Source organism: Fusarium musae, chromosome 7, assembly GCF_019915245.1.
Source record: "Fusarium musae strain F31 chromosome 7, whole genome shotgun sequence".
Classification (NCBI taxonomy): domain Eukaryota; kingdom Fungi; phylum Ascomycota; class Sordariomycetes; order Hypocreales; family Nectriaceae; genus Fusarium; species Fusarium musae.
The window spans coordinates 499,495-521,393 of NC_058393.1; the positions used below are offsets into that span (position 1 = coordinate 499,495).

At 50.2% G+C, this 21,899-nt stretch overlaps 7 protein-coding genes across 7 annotated transcripts; 4 read left to right on the forward strand and 3 right to left on the reverse strand.

Annotated features, from left to right (window-relative positions):
- Window positions 1-456: 456 nt before the first annotated feature.
- J7337_009337 (uncharacterized protein) lies at window positions 457-1,892 on the forward strand (the record flags this gene model as incomplete). Its single annotated transcript, XM_044826936.1, has 2 exons — window positions 457-844; window positions 889-1,892. 2 exons carry the CDS (start codon window positions 457-459, stop codon window positions 1,890-1,892), a joined length of 1,392 nt encoding a protein of 463 aa, XP_044677530.1.
- Window positions 1,893-2,152: 260 nt separating this feature from the next.
- J7337_009338 (uncharacterized protein) lies at window positions 2,153-2,812 on the reverse strand (the record flags this gene model as incomplete). The annotated part of the gene is made up of 3 exons (XM_044826937.1): window positions 2,153-2,597; window positions 2,644-2,722; window positions 2,773-2,812. The coding sequence occupies 3 exons, from the start codon at window positions 2,810-2,812 to the stop codon at window positions 2,153-2,155; spliced, it is 564 nt and encodes a 187-aa protein (XP_044677531.1).
- Window positions 2,813-4,532: 1,720 nt separating this feature from the next.
- On the forward strand, window positions 4,533-4,945 carry J7337_009339 (uncharacterized protein; the record flags this gene model as incomplete). Its single annotated transcript, XM_044826938.1, has 2 exons — window positions 4,533-4,589; window positions 4,631-4,945. The coding sequence occupies 2 exons, from the start codon at window positions 4,533-4,535 to the stop codon at window positions 4,943-4,945; spliced, it is 372 nt and encodes a 123-aa protein (XP_044677532.1).
- Window positions 4,946-5,212: 267 nt separating this feature from the next.
- Window positions 5,213-7,483, reverse strand: J7337_009340 (uncharacterized protein; the record flags this gene model as incomplete). Its single annotated transcript, XM_044826939.1, has 4 exons — window positions 5,213-6,430; window positions 6,476-6,949; window positions 6,997-7,299; window positions 7,355-7,483. The coding sequence occupies 4 exons, from the start codon at window positions 7,481-7,483 to the stop codon at window positions 5,213-5,215; spliced, it is 2,124 nt and encodes a 707-aa protein (XP_044677533.1).
- Window positions 7,484-9,468: 1,985 nt separating this feature from the next.
- On the reverse strand, window positions 9,469-10,868 carry J7337_009341 (uncharacterized protein; the record flags this gene model as incomplete). The annotated part of the gene is made up of 2 exons (XM_044826940.1): window positions 9,469-10,755; window positions 10,800-10,868. 2 exons carry the CDS (start codon window positions 10,866-10,868, stop codon window positions 9,469-9,471), a joined length of 1,356 nt encoding a protein of 451 aa, XP_044677534.1.
- Window positions 10,869-11,419: 551 nt separating this feature from the next.
- SEC61 (translocon subunit) lies at window positions 11,420-13,034 on the forward strand (the record flags this gene model as incomplete). Its single annotated transcript, XM_044826941.1, has 3 exons — window positions 11,420-11,429; window positions 11,564-12,908; window positions 12,959-13,034. 3 exons carry the CDS (start codon window positions 11,420-11,422, stop codon window positions 13,032-13,034), a joined length of 1,431 nt encoding a protein of 476 aa, XP_044677535.1.
- A 3,131-nt stretch (window positions 13,035-16,165) lies between these two features.
- On the forward strand, window positions 16,166-21,289 carry ABC7 (ABC transporter 7; the record flags this gene model as incomplete). Its single annotated transcript, XM_044826942.1, has 2 exons — window positions 16,166-16,233; window positions 16,303-21,289. 2 exons carry the CDS (start codon window positions 16,166-16,168, stop codon window positions 21,287-21,289), a joined length of 5,055 nt encoding a protein of 1,684 aa, XP_044677536.1.
- Window positions 21,290-21,899: the final 610 nt, after the last annotated feature.

Consider the following 21,899-nt stretch of genomic DNA (forward strand, 5'->3'; position numbering starts at 1 on the left):
TACGTGTCCAGGGGTGCTTTGGCTCTACAATGTACTACGCAGCCGTAGAGCAATAAAACTCCTGATTTGAAATCAAGTGCCATCATCAACACGGGATCAACCAAATTTGCCAGAGATCCTGTCAGGCAGAACCACTGTACTAAAGGCCTGTGGCTCGTAGAGGTGTGTTGTGTGTGTATGAGTGAGGAACCTAGCTTAGTAGCTGGGTCGGGTGTGGGGGGGGGGAGGGGGGGCCCTGAGGCAAGCATATCTAAACGTATCAATCGGCGTCTCTGGTGTGGCGCTAACCAAGCCACACTATCCAAATGCGCAGCTCCATCTCAGCCTCGTCAAGCTTCACATTCACGCAACTCAATAAATATACCTTACAGTTCTCCGACACAGTCCCAAACCACACACACTGCCCTCTGAATCACGTCACCCAAGTCAGCGCCTTCTTGCGCAATCCACAGCGCCATGGCTACCGATACCCCCAAACTGCTCTGGAATCCTGATAATGTCAAGGATGTCGCAGAGTCGGTCGGCATCAGCGCTCTCAATGAAGAAGCGCTCAAGTGCTTGGCACAGGACGTCGAATACCGAATCGGCCAGGTCATCGTAGAATCTCTGCGCTTCATGCGCGCCGCCCGCAGAACAACCCTCACCGTAAACGATATCTCCCTCGCGCTCAGGGCCCTCGACGTAGAGCCCCTCTACGGCTACGACTCTACGCGTCCGCTACGATACGGCGAGGCCAGTCTTGGACCTGGCCAGCCGCTGTTCTACATTGAGGATGAGGAGGTGGATTTTGAAAAGCTCATCAATGCGCCTCTACCCAAAGTGCCACGCGACATGGGTTTTACAGGTACGTTTTCCGGTCGGCGCACGATTCCATGCTGACGTCTTCAGCGCACTGGCTCGCCATCGAGGGTGTCCAGCCTTCCATCCCTCAGAACCCCACGACCTCGGAATCTCGATCGCAGGAACTCCTCCCCAAGGGGCCTGGTGCGAACCCTGCCTTGTCCGCCCTGGCAGGCAATGACAATGTCTCCATGAAACCATCTGTTAAGCACATTGTGAGCAAGGAGCTCATACTCTACTTTGATAAGATCCAGGCTGCTGTTCTCGACGACAATCCTGACGAAGAAGTGGTTCGCCTACGGCAAGCCGCTCTCGGTTCCGTGAGAGACGACCCTGGTCTGCACCAGCTCATCCCATACTTCATCACCTTTATCATGGACCGAGTAACACATCATCTCGATGACACCTTCACTCTGAAGCAGATGATGGAGCTGACGAATGCTCTCATCGAGAACAAGAGCCTTTTCCTGGATCCCTACGCCAGTCCCCTGTCAGCGCCCGCTCTTACTTGTCTAATGGCGAGGAAATTGGGCACTGATGAAGGAACGGATGCTCTCAAGGAGCAGTATGATCTTCGGCAGCTGGCTGCATCTCTGGTTGGACGAATTGCGCGCAAATATTCTGCTTCCAACACACTCCTGCGACCCAAGTTGACGAGGACATGCCTCAAATACTTTCTCGACCCTACCAAACCCCCTGCGGTTCTCTACGGTGCCATTCATGGTCTGTTGGAAGCAGGAGGTCCAGAGGCAATCCGCGTGCTGGTGCTACGTAACTTGCAGACTTTTGACTCGGGGATTTTACAACCCCTGAAGGAAAAGGCAGAGGGCACAATGGACTACGAGATGCTGGTTCAGGGCATAGTACAAGCTGTGGCTTCGCTGGCAGATCATGTCGAATCAGACACCAACGGAGTCAATGGTACAGCAAATGTCGAGACAGAGATATCCGAACTCAAGGACTTTATCGGGCCCATCATTGGGGGAAAGATTGCCTCTGCGGGTAATCGGAGATTGATCAGGACAATCCTGGATGCTCGATTCTTGGATTAGATATTTGGCACGTAATATTCACGACAGGCGAATGGCGTTTGGTTGCGAATACCTTACGAGGTGTTGGTTAGAATAGGCTCAAGCATTTAAGGCGCTTGTGTACAGATAATAAAATTCTTTGCTCAAAGTCAGGAATGCCCTCAGGCTAATACTCGTACACGAGTTTCTCGTCCTTGCCGTACTCCTTCCCTTATCCATTGTATCATCCACTGCGAACCATACCATCTATATCCTTCCGTCTTCTGTTCAATTTTGGTATTCTACAGGAAAGCAACCAGGCCAATGGCGCCGAGGAAACTAGCGGCCCAGATGTACTTGTCGGCCTGGACAATAGTCGTCTTGGCGAAACCCTTGCCAGCGTCGTACAGGAGGTGCTTGAAGCCGCTGATGGCGTGGTAGACAAAGGGGAAGCCCAGCGTGAACTTGATGCCGCCCTTGATGGCGAGGGGGAGACCGGCGGCGAAGCTGGCGATGCTTGCGCTCTCGAGGTGGAGTCCGACAAGAGGAGCGACGAGGTAGGCGAGGGAGAAGCCGTACATGGTCGCGGAGAGGGTGCAGCCGGTGATTCGGTTCCAGGCGGAGCTACCGAACCATGTCTGCTCGATCTTGTAGATGGCCAGATGGGGAGAGACGGGACGGTTGAGGCGCTGGTTGACGAGGATCTGGTGGCCGTCTTGCTGCGAGACCTTGGTAGAGCCGACAGCGCTGCGAATGTCAGATGGGTGAAGCTCGATTGAAGCTGGTGACGTACCGTAGGGGGGAAGAGGTGGAGATTCCAGCAGCGAGAGCAGCCTTGGGGATGTTCTGGGCGAAGAAGGGCTTGGTCGCGCCTACAGAGTTGTTAGATATCGGGATGTCGAGGCTCGGGTTGCGAAAGTACCTTGACGAAGAGCGGCGACGCCAACACGTTGAGCGAGCATCGTGGCGGATTGTGAGAATCTGTCGACTTCGAAGAGAAAGAGTTCGGCCAAGGTCCGGTCAACGATATCGTCAGCGTCGATGCTTCAAGGGCGAGAATTCGTACGGTATCTGGAGTATCAATGATGATGGCTTCCTATTCTCGAGACATCGGAACGGGCCTCCTCGGCTTCTCGGTCCAATCAGCCAATGGGATGATGTCAATTCCTCATCTCGGAACACACGTGACCCACTCTCACGTGCAGAATCAGAATGACTAAGCAGATCGTGGGTTTTGTTATCGCGAATTTTTGCGTCGCGGTTCAGTTTTTCCTTTCTTCTTCAGATAGACAAGAAAGTTCGCCGCACGCTGTCTAGTGTAGAGAGTGGACAGCATTGTAGGCAGGGTCTTTGGACTCGAGAACAGTTCTTAGAAGAATATTGGGAAATTGGATCCGTCGTTAATCTCGACACCTAGTTCTCCCGTCTAGGTGTCGTTTCATTTTTGAGATCTACATTCTGATGCATATGTGCTTGTGATTTGACCTTTGAAGGCAAGCTTATTTAGCGTGCTCGTGATTATGTCTGGCCTATAATAATTGTGGTTGACGACTGGAGGTCAATTGGATAGGGCCACAGAGTATTGCTGAACACTGAATAGCAATGGCATTACGTCTGAATAGGCAATGTCTTTGATGCCGTGCTTCAAGGTGTAAAGACATACGCTAGTTGTAGGGAGTTTCAGTTTGTGCAACTGAACTGCGCAAGGACTTGCCATTCTATTAGATGAGGGCTGTTCCCTTCAAGAAGCATGCTTCTCACCTGTCCATTTCACCGTGGAGAGACGTTCAACCAGCATCAGAACAAAGAAAACGAAACTGACGTCAGACTAAGGTATGAAGAGACTGGACGTTCCGTGGCCGATGCTATAACAATGTCTTGTTCTTGGAACTGGAACCTACAACATCCCCATGTTCACTGCTCATACATACTCATAAGCCCCTATATATCTCCATATTCCTCGCCAACCCCAGCCCATCTGCCAAGTTTAGAAAGACCAGACTCACCACCAGGTATGTTCCTTTCCATCACGATCAAAATGGCTTCTTCCCCCAGTACTCTCATGACCATCACCTCCCCCACCACAACACTCGATGCCCTGACACAGCACGACCACGGCAAACCCAGCCACTCTGACAAGATAGCCATCATTGGGTTGACAGTCGGCATGGCGCTACTGTTTCTGCTGTTCATTGCCCCGTGCTGTTGCTTGCAGTATCTGGCTCATCGGCAGCAGAAGAAGGAGCAGAATGAAGAGGCTCGGATACGCGGTATAGTCGCGGGACGACGACATGCAGCGGCCAGGAATAGGTCAGCCGAGGCACAGGTTTAAGTAAGTTATGGTGAGCACTGGTGATATTCAGGTAGGTTAGATAAGAGAGAGATTGAGGTTGTTTGGGAATGGTTGTAAGTGTACGTGGCTGTCAGTGCCAGCCATCGAAGAAGAACCTGACATGTTTGCAGACTCGGGCATGCATTGATCAACCTCAAACGGCTGCATGATGTTGCTTTGATGGGAAACTCTTTTGTCTTCTTCGCTTGTTGTTTGTTACTTATGAATATACAAAAACATTGTTCCCCTACTACATCGCGATCCGTGCCGTGTGTTCAGTTTATGTCATTCTCGTCTCCCCCAATCGTCCAACTCGCATCCATCCATCCCTTGGTGAACATCTTCAAGCCATGTCAGTGGCAGTCAAGAATCCTCTGCAGACACTCACCAACAACGTCAAGTCCTCGGTAAGTCATCCCCCTATCTCACACCACAACTAACATCTCAGTCAACCGCAACAATGACAAGCACCATCCACCGCCGCATGAGCGATACCAGCGTAGTCATCGCCATCGCCATCAGCTGCACCGCCATCGTCGTCATCTTCCTCGCAGCAGTTTTCTTTTGCAACTGGCGCTCTCGTCCCAAGTCACCTACTGATACCCGCGGCCGCGACCATGACGATTCGGATGCCAACTCTGACATCGAACTGGATGCCATGCCTGATGGTGCTCTGAACCATCCTCTTGTGCTGGGGAGCAATGGTGCGGGACATGTTTATCCGGTCTTTGAAGCAACTCGTGAGCGTCATGCTCAGTACTGAGGGTATCGGAGGCAGGGTTGGGCAGACGGAAGATGAAGGACTGGCTGCGAGGGGGAAAGGAATGGACTCAGGCACTCTGATAATAACAAGACTCTAAAATGCTGTGGTTCATAACTTGTGACTTGACAAAATATATTGATACATTGCTCCCTGGTATCCATCCCTACCAACGCCGCTCTATAAATCCAACATGCACCCTACTCCATGGAGATTCCCAGCTCATTATCATACTAGTACCAAACTTTTCATAAGTACAATCTCACAACCCTAACCCATGTTGCCCATCGGGAAATTGCCAAATAACGAAACAGGCATCTGACTCTGCTGCTGTGGCGGCTGGTTCATGTTCCCCCACAAATCCCAATTCAGCGTCGACACATCCAGATAATTACCCAAAAATGGATCAAGATCGGTCATTTGTTGTGAGTTCTGCGGAGGATGGGCGAGAGGTTGTTGCGGCGAAGGTTCTGAGGTTCTGTTCTCGCTCTTGACGACGTCTCGTAGGCGATAGATAAAGTTTGGTGTCTCGAGGGGCTGGCCAGCTGCTCTGAAGGCTTGCTCTCGGTTCTTCCAAGCTTTCAGGACTGTTTGGGCTTGGATGTAGTATGTCTTTTGGGAAATGTCGAGGAGTTCGGTGTGGTAGTGGTAGATCTTCTGGACCATGTTCCATGCTCGGTCGGCGAGGGAACCAGTCGGTCGTTGGCAGAGCTGCTTGGTCATGACTGTAAAGATATCAATCTGGAAATGAAACTTGAGGAACCAGAGGAAACCGGTTTGGTCCATCACGCCATAAGCATCTGTGCTGTGCTCATTGTTCATCAACACAATCTTGAAGAGGTTGTCCTTCTTGTCGAGGATTTCTGTTCCCCATTCTGGTTGCTCCTTCATGGGGACTAGTATCTCCCTCATCTTGCTGCAGATCATCGGACGGATGCTGAGCGCGGCGATGTGTACGTTTCCAGCCGTTGGATCGATGTAGCGAGCTTCGACCTCAAGCAAATTCTGCTCTAGATTGTCCACCAAGTCTCGGTACTGTTGGATGCTCGGTAGAATGGCAGGATCCTGGCCTTCAAAGTCGTGTCCCATGACGGCAGCTTCTAATCCGGGGGTTCCGTGGAGTGATTCGGCGTTGACGAGGAACTTGGCGATTTGGTAACCAATTAGACAGAAAGCCATTTCTGTTGGGCCCTCGCGGGGTACAACGGGTTCGATTGATCCTGGGAAAAGGTCGGCATCGTTTACGTTTTGTGGCATCTTGGTGTCCCAGCTGCTTGGGAGAAGCGAGTGGCTCAAGCCAGAAACTAGAGCATTCTTGGCATCTTGGAGGATGATCTGCCACCACATACGTCGTCTCATTTCAGTCTCAAAGGCGTTCAGTCCCAGGTAGTCGCCGTCACGGTGGTAGCCCATCTTTTGCGCGATTCGCACTACCATTCCACTGAGGATCCAGGCCGCATGTCGATCATATCGGTTCTGGAGAGATAACTGGAACCGTCAGCAGTAGTTACACAGGGGGTATGGTTGTCTTACCAAGTAAAGCAGCAATGCCTGCAGAGCCACCATGTCGTAATTCTTGAGAAAGTTAAACTTTGTGAGTGCCACCTTGGTTCCAATGGTGTACCTCCGGAGAGCTTCATCCCGAGATGTTCCCAGCATCTGAAGACACTCAGCCTCGGTAAGGGAAACTGTGGCCATGGTAAATATGGCGAATAGGAGAGCCTGGTAGTTGAGTGGGATCTTGTTGATGTCGGTGGCCATCTCCAAGGCGAATGGTTGCACTGATGGCACGTGGATGATCTTGGTCAGAGGATTGACGCGATCGACAAACAACTGCCAGAGCCTAAAGATGTGAACCGGCTCAGGCTGGAGTTCCTCGCATGATCTGGTAGCTGTATCGGCTGGTATCAGAAGATCGATGTTGTAATCTGGACTCAGATCTTCAGAGCCCATAACACTGGCTTCCTCTGGATCATCGGTGTCGACAATTTCTCTCATGGCTTGGAGCTTGAATGGCATTAGTGCATGTTAGCAGGTCAAGCCAGTAGACTCACCTCATCGTGGATATTAGCCCAGAGATAGCTGTCCATGAATCGCACCCCGCCTTCTTCCTTGACCATCTTGCCAGTTGGTTTCCACTTGGACTGGCCGTCAACGTTGGTGGGTGTCGCGGGATACGTATCTACGGCCCCATTTGCAGCAGGCGAATGACCAACAGCAGAAGGAGATGGTACAGAACCATCGGCGTATTGTTTTAGGAGCTGCTCACATCGTGCAAGTCTTTCCTGAAGGTCCTGATTGGGTCTCCGGCGCTTCCTTGCTGGGGCGGGAGTGCTTGGAGTACAAGTAACATTTGCCTATAGTCGCATCAATGACTGGTTCTGATAAGAGATTGCGGCTGTAGATGCTCACCTTGATACAATTTGAACAGGGCGTGTTACGGTCGCATTTGATCTTGCGATGCTGACACAAGACGCAGGCCAGGACACGAGGGTTCTTGTGCGATACAGAGCCCGGCCCGTGGGTGATATTGTTTGACATGACCGCAGAATTGAGCAAAACCTCACATAACAGTCATAGAATCTCGTCTCGTCGATGAGAGTTGAAGGTTGAGTAAAATATCCTATGACGCCAGCGTGAGCTCCACCGTACAGTACGTACAGCTCAGGCAGGCGGGTAGCTGGGGTTCTTCAGAAGCCCGCTTCCGTCCGTTTCACTGGGGTCAGGTGAGTGAGGGGGAGGGGCAGCAGAACAGAAACGCAAGCGGAACAAAGAGTCTGTCAAGACTGAAAGAGGAGGATAAGAAATAAATGTGATGAATGTGAAATGGTTATGATCGATCAGACACTTCAGAAACTCCCTGGCGCAAAAAAACGATAAGCAGGGCAGCTGACGATACCGTAAGATGCCGAGTCTACCGGTATAATGTAGAGCCGGTTAGGTTATGGGTTATGGCTGGCTGAGGTGGTGCTTTGCTTGTCTTGTCTCTTCTGGGAGGTAGCCCAGGGGCTGGCCTATGGTCTTTTTTTTTTTTTTTTATCCAGGTCTGTTCGGATCGGATTGTTCAGTGGTTGTTGAAGATTGTCCAATGCCTCTGCATAAAAAAGGTGGTATGAAAGGGTTGAATAACTTAATTAAACGCGCATACCGGAATCCGCGTATTCCGTTTATTCAACCATCACCTCAGTTGACGTAGTCTGTAGATATAAGGAAATAAAATAATTACCCCTTTGTTCTTAGGGCTGTATCGGTTCAGGCAGTTATTTAATGCTCCATACCGTAAATAGACAGCAGGCAGACCTGGCCAAAGGGCAAGGTTGATATAAAGCTGCCTGACAGGAAAATCGCTGATGCATCCCTTTGAGTTTCACATGGTCGATATGCTAAAATCGAATCTTCTACTGAAACTGACCAATGAGGACCCCCTGGACCCGAACCCGAGGAATAGCGGCGGACTTTTGTCATCCAAGTCCGCCGCAACGGACCAAAGCACCAGCCCTGCCCGATGACTCAATTTGTATCAGAGCTGTTACCGTATGCAGACTGACGGACATTAAATACTTAAAACCTTGATCCGATACTATCCCAAAGGGTCTGCAGTTTAGCACCCTACGTCAGACCTTTAAAATCTATGCTCACAGTACACAGCCGTTTAAAACTGGGCTCTTTGATCAAATATTTTCGTAAACTTCGGAAGCTCCGGAAGGTTAAGCCACTTAAACTAGGTAGACCACCTAGCCCTCTCGAACCCAAACGCTCAGTTCAGTACTATGATTACCTGTAAAAAGCTCTTCTCCGCAGTCTCTGTGTTCAGTGTTGCTCTCTCTCGTCGGGTTGTGGGAACAGCCCGGTCCCATATGGTTTTCGTATCCTTGTCTATGTTTCGCGTTCTGATGGTATCCCCCCACGGACGTGATATCACCGAGTGTCCGGTGAACCTATCAGGCTCTGAAGAGTAGTAATTCATCAAAACTGACTTGTATCATGATCTGCCCGCGTTAAAGGTCTTGTGCCTGATTCGGGTGAGCGGGTTATTATCGTCCCTTTCATCCTAGGCCAGCTGACCATTGTGCAAACTGGCATGATCCTTGATCAAGCAAAGGGGCCTCGCATAGATCGTCCCGGTATGGTGAATTCAATGCCAGCTCATCATAATTACGGTAAGCCCTATGGAATAGTTCAAGGGCAGTTGTCTGCTCTCGAAGTCTTCGGAGTCCGGTTAGGATTTCAGGGCACTTCGATTTGTAAGGCAGACTGATGATTCACACGGCATGTCAAACAGCCTGTTGAAACATGGAATGCCTCTGTTATTCGTTTAGACGGATCAACGGCTAGCATCCGAGTCGATCCGATGACGGCATCTGGTGTCGGTATCTTGTTTCAAGCGATGACCTTGAACAGCCAGCTTTTCGCACCACCATAATTCTCATATCATGGTCGCAAGTGACGTGACTGTTCAATACCGGCTCCATGGAATCCATGGAACGGACTCGGATCGGGGCACGGGTTTTGACTGTTTGTATTGATCACTCTGAAAACATGGACCCCAGCTCTGGCCCAGAGTCTCCTTCATCTATGTCCTCGGGCACTTTTTCCACTGGTACCAAAGACGTTCTAGCTTTCTTGCGAACAACCCGTCGATGAGTTGAACTTTTTAAATGCTGCTTCCATGCCTCTTCCGTCATTAACACTGTATGACAGACTTCGCATGTACGTTTGCATGGTGTTGCTTTTGGTGGAGGATTCCCAACTTGTGTGAGAACTTCGTTGGCAAGTGACGAAATCTCAGTCGGTAATGGAGGTTCTTCGCCTTTGAGGAACTGCTGTGTTAACTTGACCGCCGGCTCAACGACGTTCTGGCCATATGCAGAGACATCCGTACTGTCCAGAAGATACATGTTGTTCATAGCTTCTGGGCCAATCTCACGTAGCCGCGGTATTTGCTTCAGTCTGATCCAGCGAGTCTGATAGACAGCGTATCGTCTCGTTGCCGACTTCATCTCTTCAAGTCCCGCGCTCTTCAATTTCTCAAGCTCTGCAGCCTCTCGCCCCTCGTCAACAGCAGACAAGTATGGCTCGAATTGCTTATATCCAATTGACTGCCATATCCCCTTTGTCATGTCGAGACGCTGGCCTTCCGCCTCCTTTTTATTCTTAAATTCGTAAAGTTCTCGGACTTCATCCATGAGTCCACTCGTCTGCATCTTATCGACTCGCTTATCGAGACGATCTCGCAGGACATCTCGTTCCGAGTAGACCCAGAATAGCAGATTCTCCCAGGGCTGCTTGTTGGCGTCTTGCTGGGCTGCTTCTTTTCGTGCTTGTTGCTCGGCATAGTATTCGGATGCTCTTTTGCCGCTCCGAAGGTAAATCTCCAGGGATCGCTGGATCTTGCGGCGATCCTTGGGGTGCCATCGATCGGCCATGACAGGGTCAACCTTTCGTAGCTCATGGAGCATAACTTCACCTGACTCTTGCAGAATTGGAAATGACTTGGACATATCCAGGTCTATGTCATCCAGAATAACCTCTTTAAAGAGTATGGGGTCGACATAATACTGCGAACCACCCACAAGAATGGGCAACCGTCCTCGGCCACGAATCTCTCGTATTGTCCGAGTCGCTTCCCTCTTGAAATCATCAACATCCCATGGTTGCTCATCCAAAGAAATATGTCCAAGAAGATGATGAGGAATGCCACGCTGTTCTTCAGCGGTGATTTTGTTGGTGATGATTGGCAGTCCATTATACAACTGCATAGCATCCGCGTTGATGATTTCACCATTCAACCGAGTTGCAAGTTCAACTGCCAGCTATATTCGTCAGAGCCATTCTACCATGGGTTATGCTAACTTACATCTGACTTGCCCGTGCCCGTTGATCCTAGCACAACCACCAGGGGTTCTGCTGGAGGTTTTCTAGACATTGTAGTGACATTTCGCCTGAGAAGAGGACCCAGGCGACGAAGCATCTAATATGATAAAGCCATAAATATTGATCCCAATACTTGCCCTTGCCGTGTTTCCAGTGAATGAACAATATTGAGTCAAACCCTCAAATGTTCCAGAACAGGCAAAGCGGAGTCATTTGACGGAAAAATTACGGCGGGGTTCAAAGGTTAGTTTCAATTGGTCTCAGAGGCTGAAACCCCTTTGTTCACAGCTCGCTAGCTCCCTATAGGCTATTACCTGGAGAAGCTCAGGGAATGGAACCTTAGCTGGAGCTCCCCATCTCGAGTCGCCCCTGGAGGTCACGTGCCACTCCACTCCCAATATTGGACACATCTACAATTTGGGCTCATTGAAGCCAGATCGCCAACCTCCGCCCCCCCAGCTCTCCTTTAATTATTCTCCCATCGACCCTTCAAATCGCCTGGGCTCTTCAAGCTCAGCATCTTCCTTTTCTTTCCTTCTTTCTTCCCCTCATTGGATGAAATAGTCCAATTCTTGTTCTGTCCCTTTAGTCTCGTTGCCCACCATGAGTTCCCGTAAGTTTGTTCTCCTTGTCTGGAGCTGAAAGCTTGGAAGTTTAAGCTCGCGCGACATCACAAAATGGCGCGCAATTGCCAATTGGCATCGCGAATCATCGGACAGAAAAGCTAACAGTGGCTGCGCTCGATAGTACGATTCCTCGATCTGGTCAAGCCGTTCGTGCCGTTCCTCCCAGAGGTTCAGCAGCCGGAGACCAAGATCCCCTTCAACCAGAAGCTCATGTGGACGGCCCTCACCCTCCTCATCTTCCTGGTCATGAGCCAGATGCCTCTCTACGGTATCGTCTCCTCCGACAACTCGGATCCTCTATACTGGCTGCGAATGGTCATCGCGAGTAACCGTGGTACACTGATGGAATTGGGTATCACACCCATCATCTCCTCTGGCATGGTTTTCCAGCTCCTTGCTGGCACCCACATGATCGACGTCAACCTTGACCTCAAGTCCGACCGCGAGCTCTACCAGACCGCCCAGAAGCTTCTGGCCTTTATCCTCTCCGCCGGTACTGCTACTGTCTACGTCTTCTCCGGTCTCTATGGACCTCCCTCCGACCTTGGTGCTGGTATTGTCTTCCTCCTGATCCTCCAGCTCGTTGTTGCCGGTATGATTGTTATCCTCCTCGACGAGCTGCTCCAGAAGGGTTACGGTCTTGGCAGCGGTATCTCTCTGTTCATTGCCACCAACATCTGCGAGTCCATCATGTGGAAGGCTTTCTCTCCCACCACCATCAACACTGGCCGTGGTCCCGAGTTTGAGGGTGCTGTCATTGCCCTCTTCCACCTCCTCATGACCTGGCCCAACAAGCAGCGAGCTCTCCAGGAGGCTTTCTACCGCCAGAACCTCCCCAACATCATGAACCTCCTTGCCACCATTGCCGTCTTCGCCGCTGTCATCTACCTCCAGGGTTTCCGCGTCGAGATCCCCGTCAAGTCTTCTCGCCAGCGTGGTGCTCGTGGATCTTACCCCGTCCGCCTGTTCTACACCTCCAACATGCCCATCATGCTGCAGTCCGCTCTTTCTTCCAACGTCTTCCTTATCAGTCAGATGCTCTACTCCCGCTTCTCTGAGAACCTCCTTGTCCGTCTCTTCGGTGTCTGGGAGGCTAAGGATGGTTCTTCTCAGCTCCACGCTACCTCTGGTCTCGTCTACTACATGTCTCCTCCCCAGAACCTGAAGGAGGCTCTTCTCGATCCTATCCACATGAGCGCCTACATCGTCTACATGCTTGGTGCTTGTGCTCTCTTCTCCAAGACCTGGATTGAGGTTTCTGGCTCCAGCCCTCGTGATGTTGCCAAGCAGCTCAAGGATCAGGGTCTCGTCATGGCTGGTCACCGTGATCAGTCCATGTACAAGGAGCTCAAGCGCATCATTCCTACTGCCGCCGCCTTTGGCGGTGCCTGCATTGGTGCGCTCTCCGTCACCAGTGACCTTTTGGGCGCTCTTGGTTCCGGTACCGGTACTCTCCTTGCTGTCACGTAAGTTGAATCTCTTCCTAACTCGTCAATCGCAATACTAACATCTACAGTATCATCTACGGTTACTTCGAAATCGCCGCCAAGGAGGGTGACATGGCCGGTATGAAGGGCATGATTATGGGCTAAACAGCCATCTCGAACACAAGGCACGATTGATTCAGCCTTCGTTGTGGCCCGCTAAGACGGGCGTTTGTGTATCAACAGTAAAGAGGAAGAAAAGATAAAATAGTCAACATGTTTTTGTTTCCTTTTTGCTCAACAAGCCGGAGGAGTCGGGGTAGTGATGTCATATTGGCTGGGAAGGAATTGGGACAGTCATTAAAGGCTGTTGTGTCATTATTAGCAAAAATAGCTCAAGAGCTGTCATGACGGGTTGGTTGGAGAGGGACGCCATGTCTGAAAGCCACGTGTGTGGTACGGATGAGCTCCGTAGTAACTCAAGAACGATCTATGAATGACATATATTTAATGCCTATTGTGCAACATCCGATTTCGCTTGACTGTCTGCAGGGTAGTTGACATAGGAATGGATAAGAGACGACTGTAACCCTTGTACACTGTTACACAGGCACAGTACACAACCAAAGAGGAAACAGTCTCCCTAGACAGCATCTACACCAGAGTCTAGTTCACGGATTGTCTCATCACTGCAGGTCTCACCGGTCCTGCAGAAGTGAGGCCCTTGCATCACGGTCCAACAGGAACACACCCAGTTCAACTGCAAGGTCATCAGACTTCGATTGGTCAAAGACGTTGAATGTAACCACTACACGGCATTAGAACGTGGGGGAGCCGTTTCCCCCAGGCCCCGGGGACCTGGAGTAACGATAAGGAACGAGTGTATTAGCCGGCGGTGAGGGATAGCGAATCACGAAAGAGGGGATTGTGATCAACCTGACGGTTTGCATGTGTTGAGGCTGAATGCACGACACATGTCTTGTTGTACGAAGGTTGTGTTGCTTGAGAATATGATTGTTATTGAATATTGGATGATAGCACGGTATATATAGAGCCTCGGTGGTGTTTTTGACGATTGATAGGTGAGAAACAGAGTTATAAGCGATTGGATGAGGCGTATGTTCTGCATATGATAGACCTACGGACACAACTGTGATGGGTGCGCTCAGACCGCAGGGTGGCACATATGTAAGCTGTTGAAGACATGATCCCTGTTTAAAGAGACGCGAGACTTTAGCTCATGTGGTGTTGTTGTGGAGATGGTTCTTTCTAGGGTAGTTTGTGTGATGGTTGACTGGAACGTTTGTCGCGAATTGCATGATATGGTTAGGATGCAATGGTAATTATTGATCAGACAAAGAAAGACAATATGATTGACCTTTATGATGGTCTTTGTCTGCAGATACAATTCGTCTGGGCAGATGAAAGAACAATACGAGCCTCTTGAATGGAACGCCAGTATACAGGTAGGGAATCATGGTCAAATGTTTGATATGTCAATGTAATCAATTGGGTATTAATTCAAAACAAACTTCAATTGTAACGATCACGATCCCAATTATCGCCGTGTCTACCATACAGGTAGGTGCGTGGAAACTAGTCAAGACTACTGGCATTTCACTGATTCATAAACAACTGCACGTTCCTCCGCATCAACTCACAATGTTTACCACTACTTTGCCCTACAACCTCGCCCTTTGTTTATTCGAGCCATCCATCATTTTACAGTCTGTCGGTATTAATTCCGAGCCAATGTCTCGTAACGTCACCTGTTAGATAAGACTGTCGGAGCGAGTTACCTGATGCAAAGGGCACTTTTGTAGCGGTCGGCTAGGTATCTTCAAGTTTGAACGCTAACTGGGTCTGTGCGGTCAGAATACCTTGTCTAGACATGTCTGAGTTTTTGCTCTCAACATCGATATCCTTGTGACCCTTTGCAAGGATAATTTGCTATCAATCAGTAGTATTGGAGCGTGCAAACATTTGTAGCATTCAATTGATTGTGTTGATTTGAGAATCTGACACCTGCTTGAAACGGAGTAAACGAGGTGATATCCCCGCAGCCCCGTCCTACAGTATAGGTAGAACTGGGGTAACATACAGATTGGATTGCTCGCATCATTGATTGCCAATGTTTGTCACGACGACTTGTGAGAAATTTGTAGTGGGTAAACGGGTCTAGAGGATGGATCGTTGAGGCTAGAGGTTTTGTCAAGGTTAGTTCTGTCAGTCAAGGAATAACCCGACGCCAACTGAATCCAAGGCTTTCGCAAAGTTACAGAGCAGTGCAACATTGCATTCATCATCTGTAGGGATCGCATCGCATCGCATCGCATCGCAAGCCATCGTTACCTCACCTACTGAACTGTACCTAGCTCTAGGCCATCTGCTGCCCCACTAAAGCTTCATAGCTTGCATCTCACTCCCTGGACACCGACACATGCCCTCCACTTTCCTCTCCCCCCGGTGCCATCCAACAAGAGTAAAGTCTTGTCTTGTCTTGCGTGCGTGCGTGTGAATCCATAACGTATCTCGGAACTTGTGTTGTTTGGGCCTGTCCTTCCCCGTTCGTTCGTTCGGTTCGTTTTGGTTCTTCTCTTCAACAGCCGCCGCACTCTTCGTCTCTTCCTCCTCCTTTCTTAGTTCCTGCAAGTCACGGTCAAAACTCTTTTGTTTCGACTGCATTCTTCATCTAATACTTCTATTGGCATCGGTACCGATATTCTTTCATTTTTTCAGTTTCTTTGCAGAGTATTCTTCTTGGTCCTTTCACGCTCTCTACAAAGACGTCATTCGTCGGAGAGTGTTCAGAGTTCGCATACAAAACTTTGACGGCATCTGATCGATGATCAGCACGACAATCTGCGACCTCGGCATCATCATACGCTACGATTGAGCGCTGAACGACTCAAAAACTGGAATCGCAAAGGAGCGCAATTACGGTCTCGAGATAGAGTCTTGTCGACCATCCGGGTTCTGCAATCGCTCACGTCACGCCACGCTCTATCGATGGTGCTTGCAAGTGACGCTTGACCGGGATCATTGCGACAAAGCTCCGACAGGACTGCACAATACCTTGACTGCCTCGAGACCTCCGGCGCCGCAGCCACCGCTACCGGTCCGACGCACTCGTGCAACCCACCTTGGGTTTTGACCATCACCTGCCCGAAACCGTTATCTAGAACTCTTTTGACGCACAATCCCATCAATTCATTGTCGCGACATCTCAAATTACTTGCTCTCCGCCTCTGCGGCAGTCCCCCACCAGTGAGCTCGACGTGAGCAATATCTCTGAAACAATGGGGTTTGCGCAGTGCAATGGAAATCTATGGGAGATTGATGACTTCAGCGTCTGCTTCCGAGTAGAGTTTGTGCTCCCTGTCTTGACCCCTATGCTGTAAAAAGCTGACTGACCGTTTTTCTTGTACTACTCTAGCTACCTGCAGATTCTACTCCCTCTGATCGCCCTGTTCGTTTCCGTTGCGCTTTTGGCCTGGACAAGCATCTCCCGCCTCCTCAGCTCATGGCCCAAGTCCAAAGCTAGTTATCAACAGCTTGCAAGCGAGGACCGACGCCACAGCCATACCGATCTTCCTCCCGTGCAGGTTGACGATTCTGATGACGATGATGGACTTGAGATTAACGGCGGTCGATTGGCCCTTGTCAAGACTACTACTCGTGGTTCTATAGTCCAAGCCGACACACCTACTGGACAATTGGTTTCGCAGGTCGTAGAGGAACTTGCCATCGCTGGTCTCATTGCTGTAAACATTCTTCAGCTAATTGAAGGCAGCAAGGGACGTAACAGCCGCCCTGCAGCGATTACTGGTCTACTGATTTGGATCTACGTTTTCATCCTCTCGACTCTGCGTCTGGTGCTTGGTGCTCTGAAACGACGCGGTCCTCATCTCTGGAATCATACAGCTTTTCTCTACAGCTTCAACTGGGTTCTTTCGCTCTTTCTTTTTCGATCCGCCTTCCTCCAAGATGACATTAGCCGAACCGACAAGATCACAACGATTGTGGAGTTTGCATTTATTACACTCCTTTTCTTAATGGCAATGACCACTAGAAAGGGCAACAAAACTGTCCGCTTGGAATGGGAGGACGGAATTGAACCCTCGCGCGAGCCCTTGGCCAGTCTGTTTTCTCTGGCTGTGTTTGGCTGGGTTGATGCGATCGTCTACAAGGGCTGGAAGGCTCCAATGGAAATGGAGCATGTCTGGAACCTGTTGCCCAAGGACAAGGCCGCTGCTGTTATTGCTGATTACCGCCAGATGAAACGAACTGGTTCTCTGGCGGTGCATCTGCTCAAGTACTTCAAGCGGGACCTGCTGATTCAATGCGCCCTCGCGGTCCTCGCTGGCCTCTTTACGTTTGCGCCAACCCTTCTTTTGAAGGTGATTCTCGAGTTTGTTGAAGACTACAATGCAGGATTGAAGAAACAAACCGAAACAAACCTACCGATCAATGTCATCTGGCTTTATGTCATTGGCCTTCCTGTAGTCGATTTAATACGTTCATACGCCGATAACCAAGCTCTCTGGATTGGTCGAAAGATCTGCATCCGTGTCCGAGCTCTTATTATCGGCGACATCTATGCCAAAGCGCTGCGTCGCAAGGCTTCCACAGGCAAGGACAAGGTGCTGCTTGAAGATAAAGCTAGCCCCGCCAAGGAAGACGAGACACAGAATGGTTTTGTTGGAAAGATTAAGCGGGCCTTGAGCATGAAGAAGGACGATAAGAAAGCTTCTCCCAACGATGCCGAATCTGCCCACGAGAGTATCAAGGACGACAAGAAAGAAGATTCTGGCGACGAGCAGGCCAATCTGGGCACCATTATCAACCTCATGTCTATCGACAGTTTCAAGATTTCCGAAGTCACTGCCTACCTGCACTTTCTGTGTGCTTCCGCTCCTACGCAGCTGGTCATTGCCGTTGTACTGCTCTGGCAGGTCATGGGTCTTAGTGCTATCCCTGGCATCATCGTCATGGTCCTTCTCCTGCCTGTCAACTACGGCCTCGCTCGGGGTTTCACCATCACTTCGAAGAGAATTCTTGCAGCCACCGACAAGCGTACTAATGTCACCAACGAGGTCTTGCAAAACATTCGCATCATCAAGTACTTTGCCTGGGAACAGCGTTTTGGCCGCATCATTGACGAGAAGCGTCAGCTGGAACTCAAGGCTCTGCGTTCGAGGTTCATGGTCTGGGCACTGGCTGTAGCTATCTGGAACTCCGTGCCCGTTCTCATCACCTTCTTCTCGTTCCTTGTTTACACGGTCGTTGAGAAAAAGCCCCTGAAACCATCCATCGCCTTTACAGCCATGTCGCTCTTCATGCTCCTCCGTGTCCCGCTGGACCAGTTTGGTGACATGTTCGCCCACGTCCAGGAAACCAAGGTTTCTATCGATCGTGTGGAAGATTTCCTTCAGGAGGAAGAGACCGACAAGTACATTCAGCTTGGCTTGGATAATGTGGATGATGAAGGTGTAAGACGAATTGGTTTCAACAATGCTACTCTTACGTGGGGTAGCAAAGACACTGTTGCTGAGGATAGTGCCCGTGCTTTCCGACTCATGGATCTGGATATTGATTTCAAGATCGGCAAACTGAACATCATCGCAGGCCCTACAGGTTCTGGAAAGACATCCATGCTGATGGGACTTCTTGGTGAAATGACGCTGCTAGAAGGAGGCGTCTACTGTCCCGGTGGCCGCAGCCGAGAAGATGTTCATCCTGATCCTGAGACTGGTCTCGCCAACACGATCGCCTATGTCGCACAATCTGCTTGGTTGGTTAACGCAAACGTGCGCGAAAACATCCTCTTCTCTGCGCCATTTGACGAGCAACGGTACCGCAATGTCATTGTGGCTTGTGCACTGGAACGCGATCTCCAGATTCTCGACCACGGCGACGAAACATTGGTCGGAGAGAAGGGTATCACGCTTTCTGGTGGACAGAAGCAACGTATTTCCCTTGCTCGTGCCCTCTACTCCAACTCTGCCCATCTGCTACTTGACGACTGTCTCAGCGCTGTTGACTCGCACACCGCGCAATGGATCTTTAGCAACTGCATTCGTGGCCCCCTTATGAGAAACCGTACTTGTATCCTCGTCACACACAACACGACCCTTTGTGTTCCCTCTTCCGACTATGTGGTCCTTCTTGAGAATGGCCGAGTTGATATCCAAGGTCCATCAGCTGAGGTTATTGCTTCTGGCAAGCTTGGTGAGGAGATTCAAAAGTCTCGTCCCGGCTCAGCCAACCCCTCGCGCATTCCTTCTCGTGTTCCCTCAAGCGTCGGCGATGATGAAACCACTGTTAACGGCCAAGGTGATGCTCTCGATGGTGTGGATTGCTCTAAGAAGGACGCACAGAACAAACCCAAGAAGGATGCCATGGAAGAAACCAAGGCCACTGGGTCAGTCAAGTGGCCCGTTCTCAAGCTGTACCTTCAGTCCATGGGCCCCTGGTGGTTCTGGATTGTCGCCCTCTTCGTCTTTATTTCTCAGCAGGTTTCTGGATTGGCCACCAATCTCTGGGTCCGTGTATGGGCGAACCAGTACGTCAATGGTACACCAGAGTCGAAGGTCGCGCCGGCTATGTACTCTTCTACGCAATTCAATGCTGTCGGCTTTGCCAACGTTATCCGACTCGGCTCTGCGGAAGACCTGAAGCCTCTCGATGGGTCCTTTTCTGCGCAAGGCCACCCGCATGGGGTCAATGCCATGTACTACTTGTCGATTCTCGCTGCTATTGGAATTGCCGGTGCCATGGCAGCTCTCTTCAGAGATCTCTGGATCTTCCTGGGTTCGTTGACGGCATCAAAGGGCATTCACGATCGATTGATAGCATCTGTGACGCGAGCCAAGTTCAAGTTCTTTGATGTCACGCCACTGGGCCAGTTGATGAACCGATTCAGCAAAGATCTGGAGGCGGTCGATCAAGAAATTGCACCTGTGGCAATTGGAGTCATCAGCTGTGGCATTTCTCTGATGATGACGGTTGGCCTGATTGCATACATCACACCCAAGTTCTTGTATGCCGCTTTTGGTATTGCTATTCTGTTCTACCTCATCGCCGCATTCTACCTCCGAGCTTCTCGCGATCTGAAGCGTCTTGAGGCAGTCCAGCGCAGTCCTCTGTTCCAGCAATTTGGAGAAACATTGAGTGGCATGACAACCATTCGAGCTTATGGTGACGAGCGACGATTCATCCGGGACAATCTGGAAAAGATCAACACTCAGAGTCGACCCTTCATTTACCTGTGGGCATGCAATAGATGGCTGGCCTTTAGGGCTGATCTTGTGGGAGACTTGGTAGCTTTCTTTGCCGGCATGTTCCTTATCCTTAACCTTGGTAAGACGGATGCTGGTGCCGCGGGTATTTCCCTGAGCTACGCATTGAGCTTCACCGAGAGTGTGCTGTGGCTTGTACGCCTTTATGCCATTAACGAGCAAAACATGAACTCTATGGAACGCATCAAGGAGTATCTCGACGTTGAGCAAGAGGCAGAAGCTGTTATTGAGGACAGTCGACCTCCAGCAGACTGGCCTCGTAAGGGGTCGGTCGAGTTTGTGGGCTACACCACAAGTTACCGAAAGGAACTCAGCCCTGTCTTGCAGAACATTACGCTCAAGATTGAGCCGCAAGAAAAGGTTGGTATCGTCGGAAGAACAGGTGCAGGCAAGAGTTCTCTGGCCCTGGCCATTTTCCGAGCGCTAGAGGCAGACAAGGGCAAGATTCTCATCGACGGACTTGAGATTGGCAGCATTGGTCTTCAGGATCTCCGAGAGAACATCACTATTGTGCCTCAAGATCCTACACTATTCCACGGCACGATTCGAAGCAACTTGGATCCATTCGATCAATATACAGATGATCAGATCTTTGCGGCGCTTCGACGAGTACAGCTCATTGGTCCTGATGAGCCTCTAACATCACCACCTACGCCGACACAAACACCTGGCTCACCAAGCTCACCAACTGCCAAGACCAACAAGAACCTCTTCTTGAATCTTCAATCGCCAGTCGCGGCATCAGGCTCGAACTTGTCCCAAGGACAGCGCCAGCTTCTGTGTCTTGCTCGAGCCATGCTCAAGTCTCCCACAGTGTTAGTCATGGACGAAGCCACAGCATCCATCGACTACGCCACCGACTCAAAGATCCAAGAAACAATCCGCGAGCTCACAGGCACAGTCATCACAATTGCCCATCGACTAGCGACCATTGTGGACTACGACAAGGTGCTCGTTCTCGACAAGGGTGAGGTGGTGGAATATGCTCACCCATGGGAACTCATCAATAACAAGGATGGTACGTTCCGCAGCATGTGCGAGATGAGTGGTGAGCTGGATGTTCTCCTCAAGGCGGCGAAGAAGAAGTGGGATTCTGGACGCTTGGTGGATGTTGATCCATAGGAGGAGAAAGAGAGGCTGTCACGTATAGAAGAGGAGGATTAAAAGTTGGGGGAGAATGGACTCTGGGATGAGCCATGGGCTTGAATAAAACTATAGAAGGCGTATGCCTATAATTATGAGTTGGAGCATTGACTGGTGCTGTGATGCCTAAAGTTACTGTGTGGCGTGAGTCTAGGCGCATCATGATACTGTGGTAGTCGTAATATCTATCTAGTGTCATCAAATGAAGCCATCGTCAATGCCAAAGTGGGTCCGGCAAGTGGATGAGATCTTCTCCGCAATTCGGCGTCGAGATTGCATGAACTGATACTTGAATAGTTTAATACGACTTCCACTATTACCGTGCATACATACAGTATAGAGTATGTAGACCGTCTATTCATATAAATGTTTCAATAACTGCATCATCCCTGCTCACTCAATACATGGCATGCATGACTTCTCAGGCAGCACCACAAGGGCAAGGTACGTATCTTTTCTTCGTCACTGGGTTACAGAAACGGTTCGTTGGCCTTGACGACTTGACAACATAGCATCAACTCTAGCTCTTGTCTTATAAAATAGTTTCATTCGCTTGCTCGTATTTTCCCCCCTCTTGTCTACTTATTTC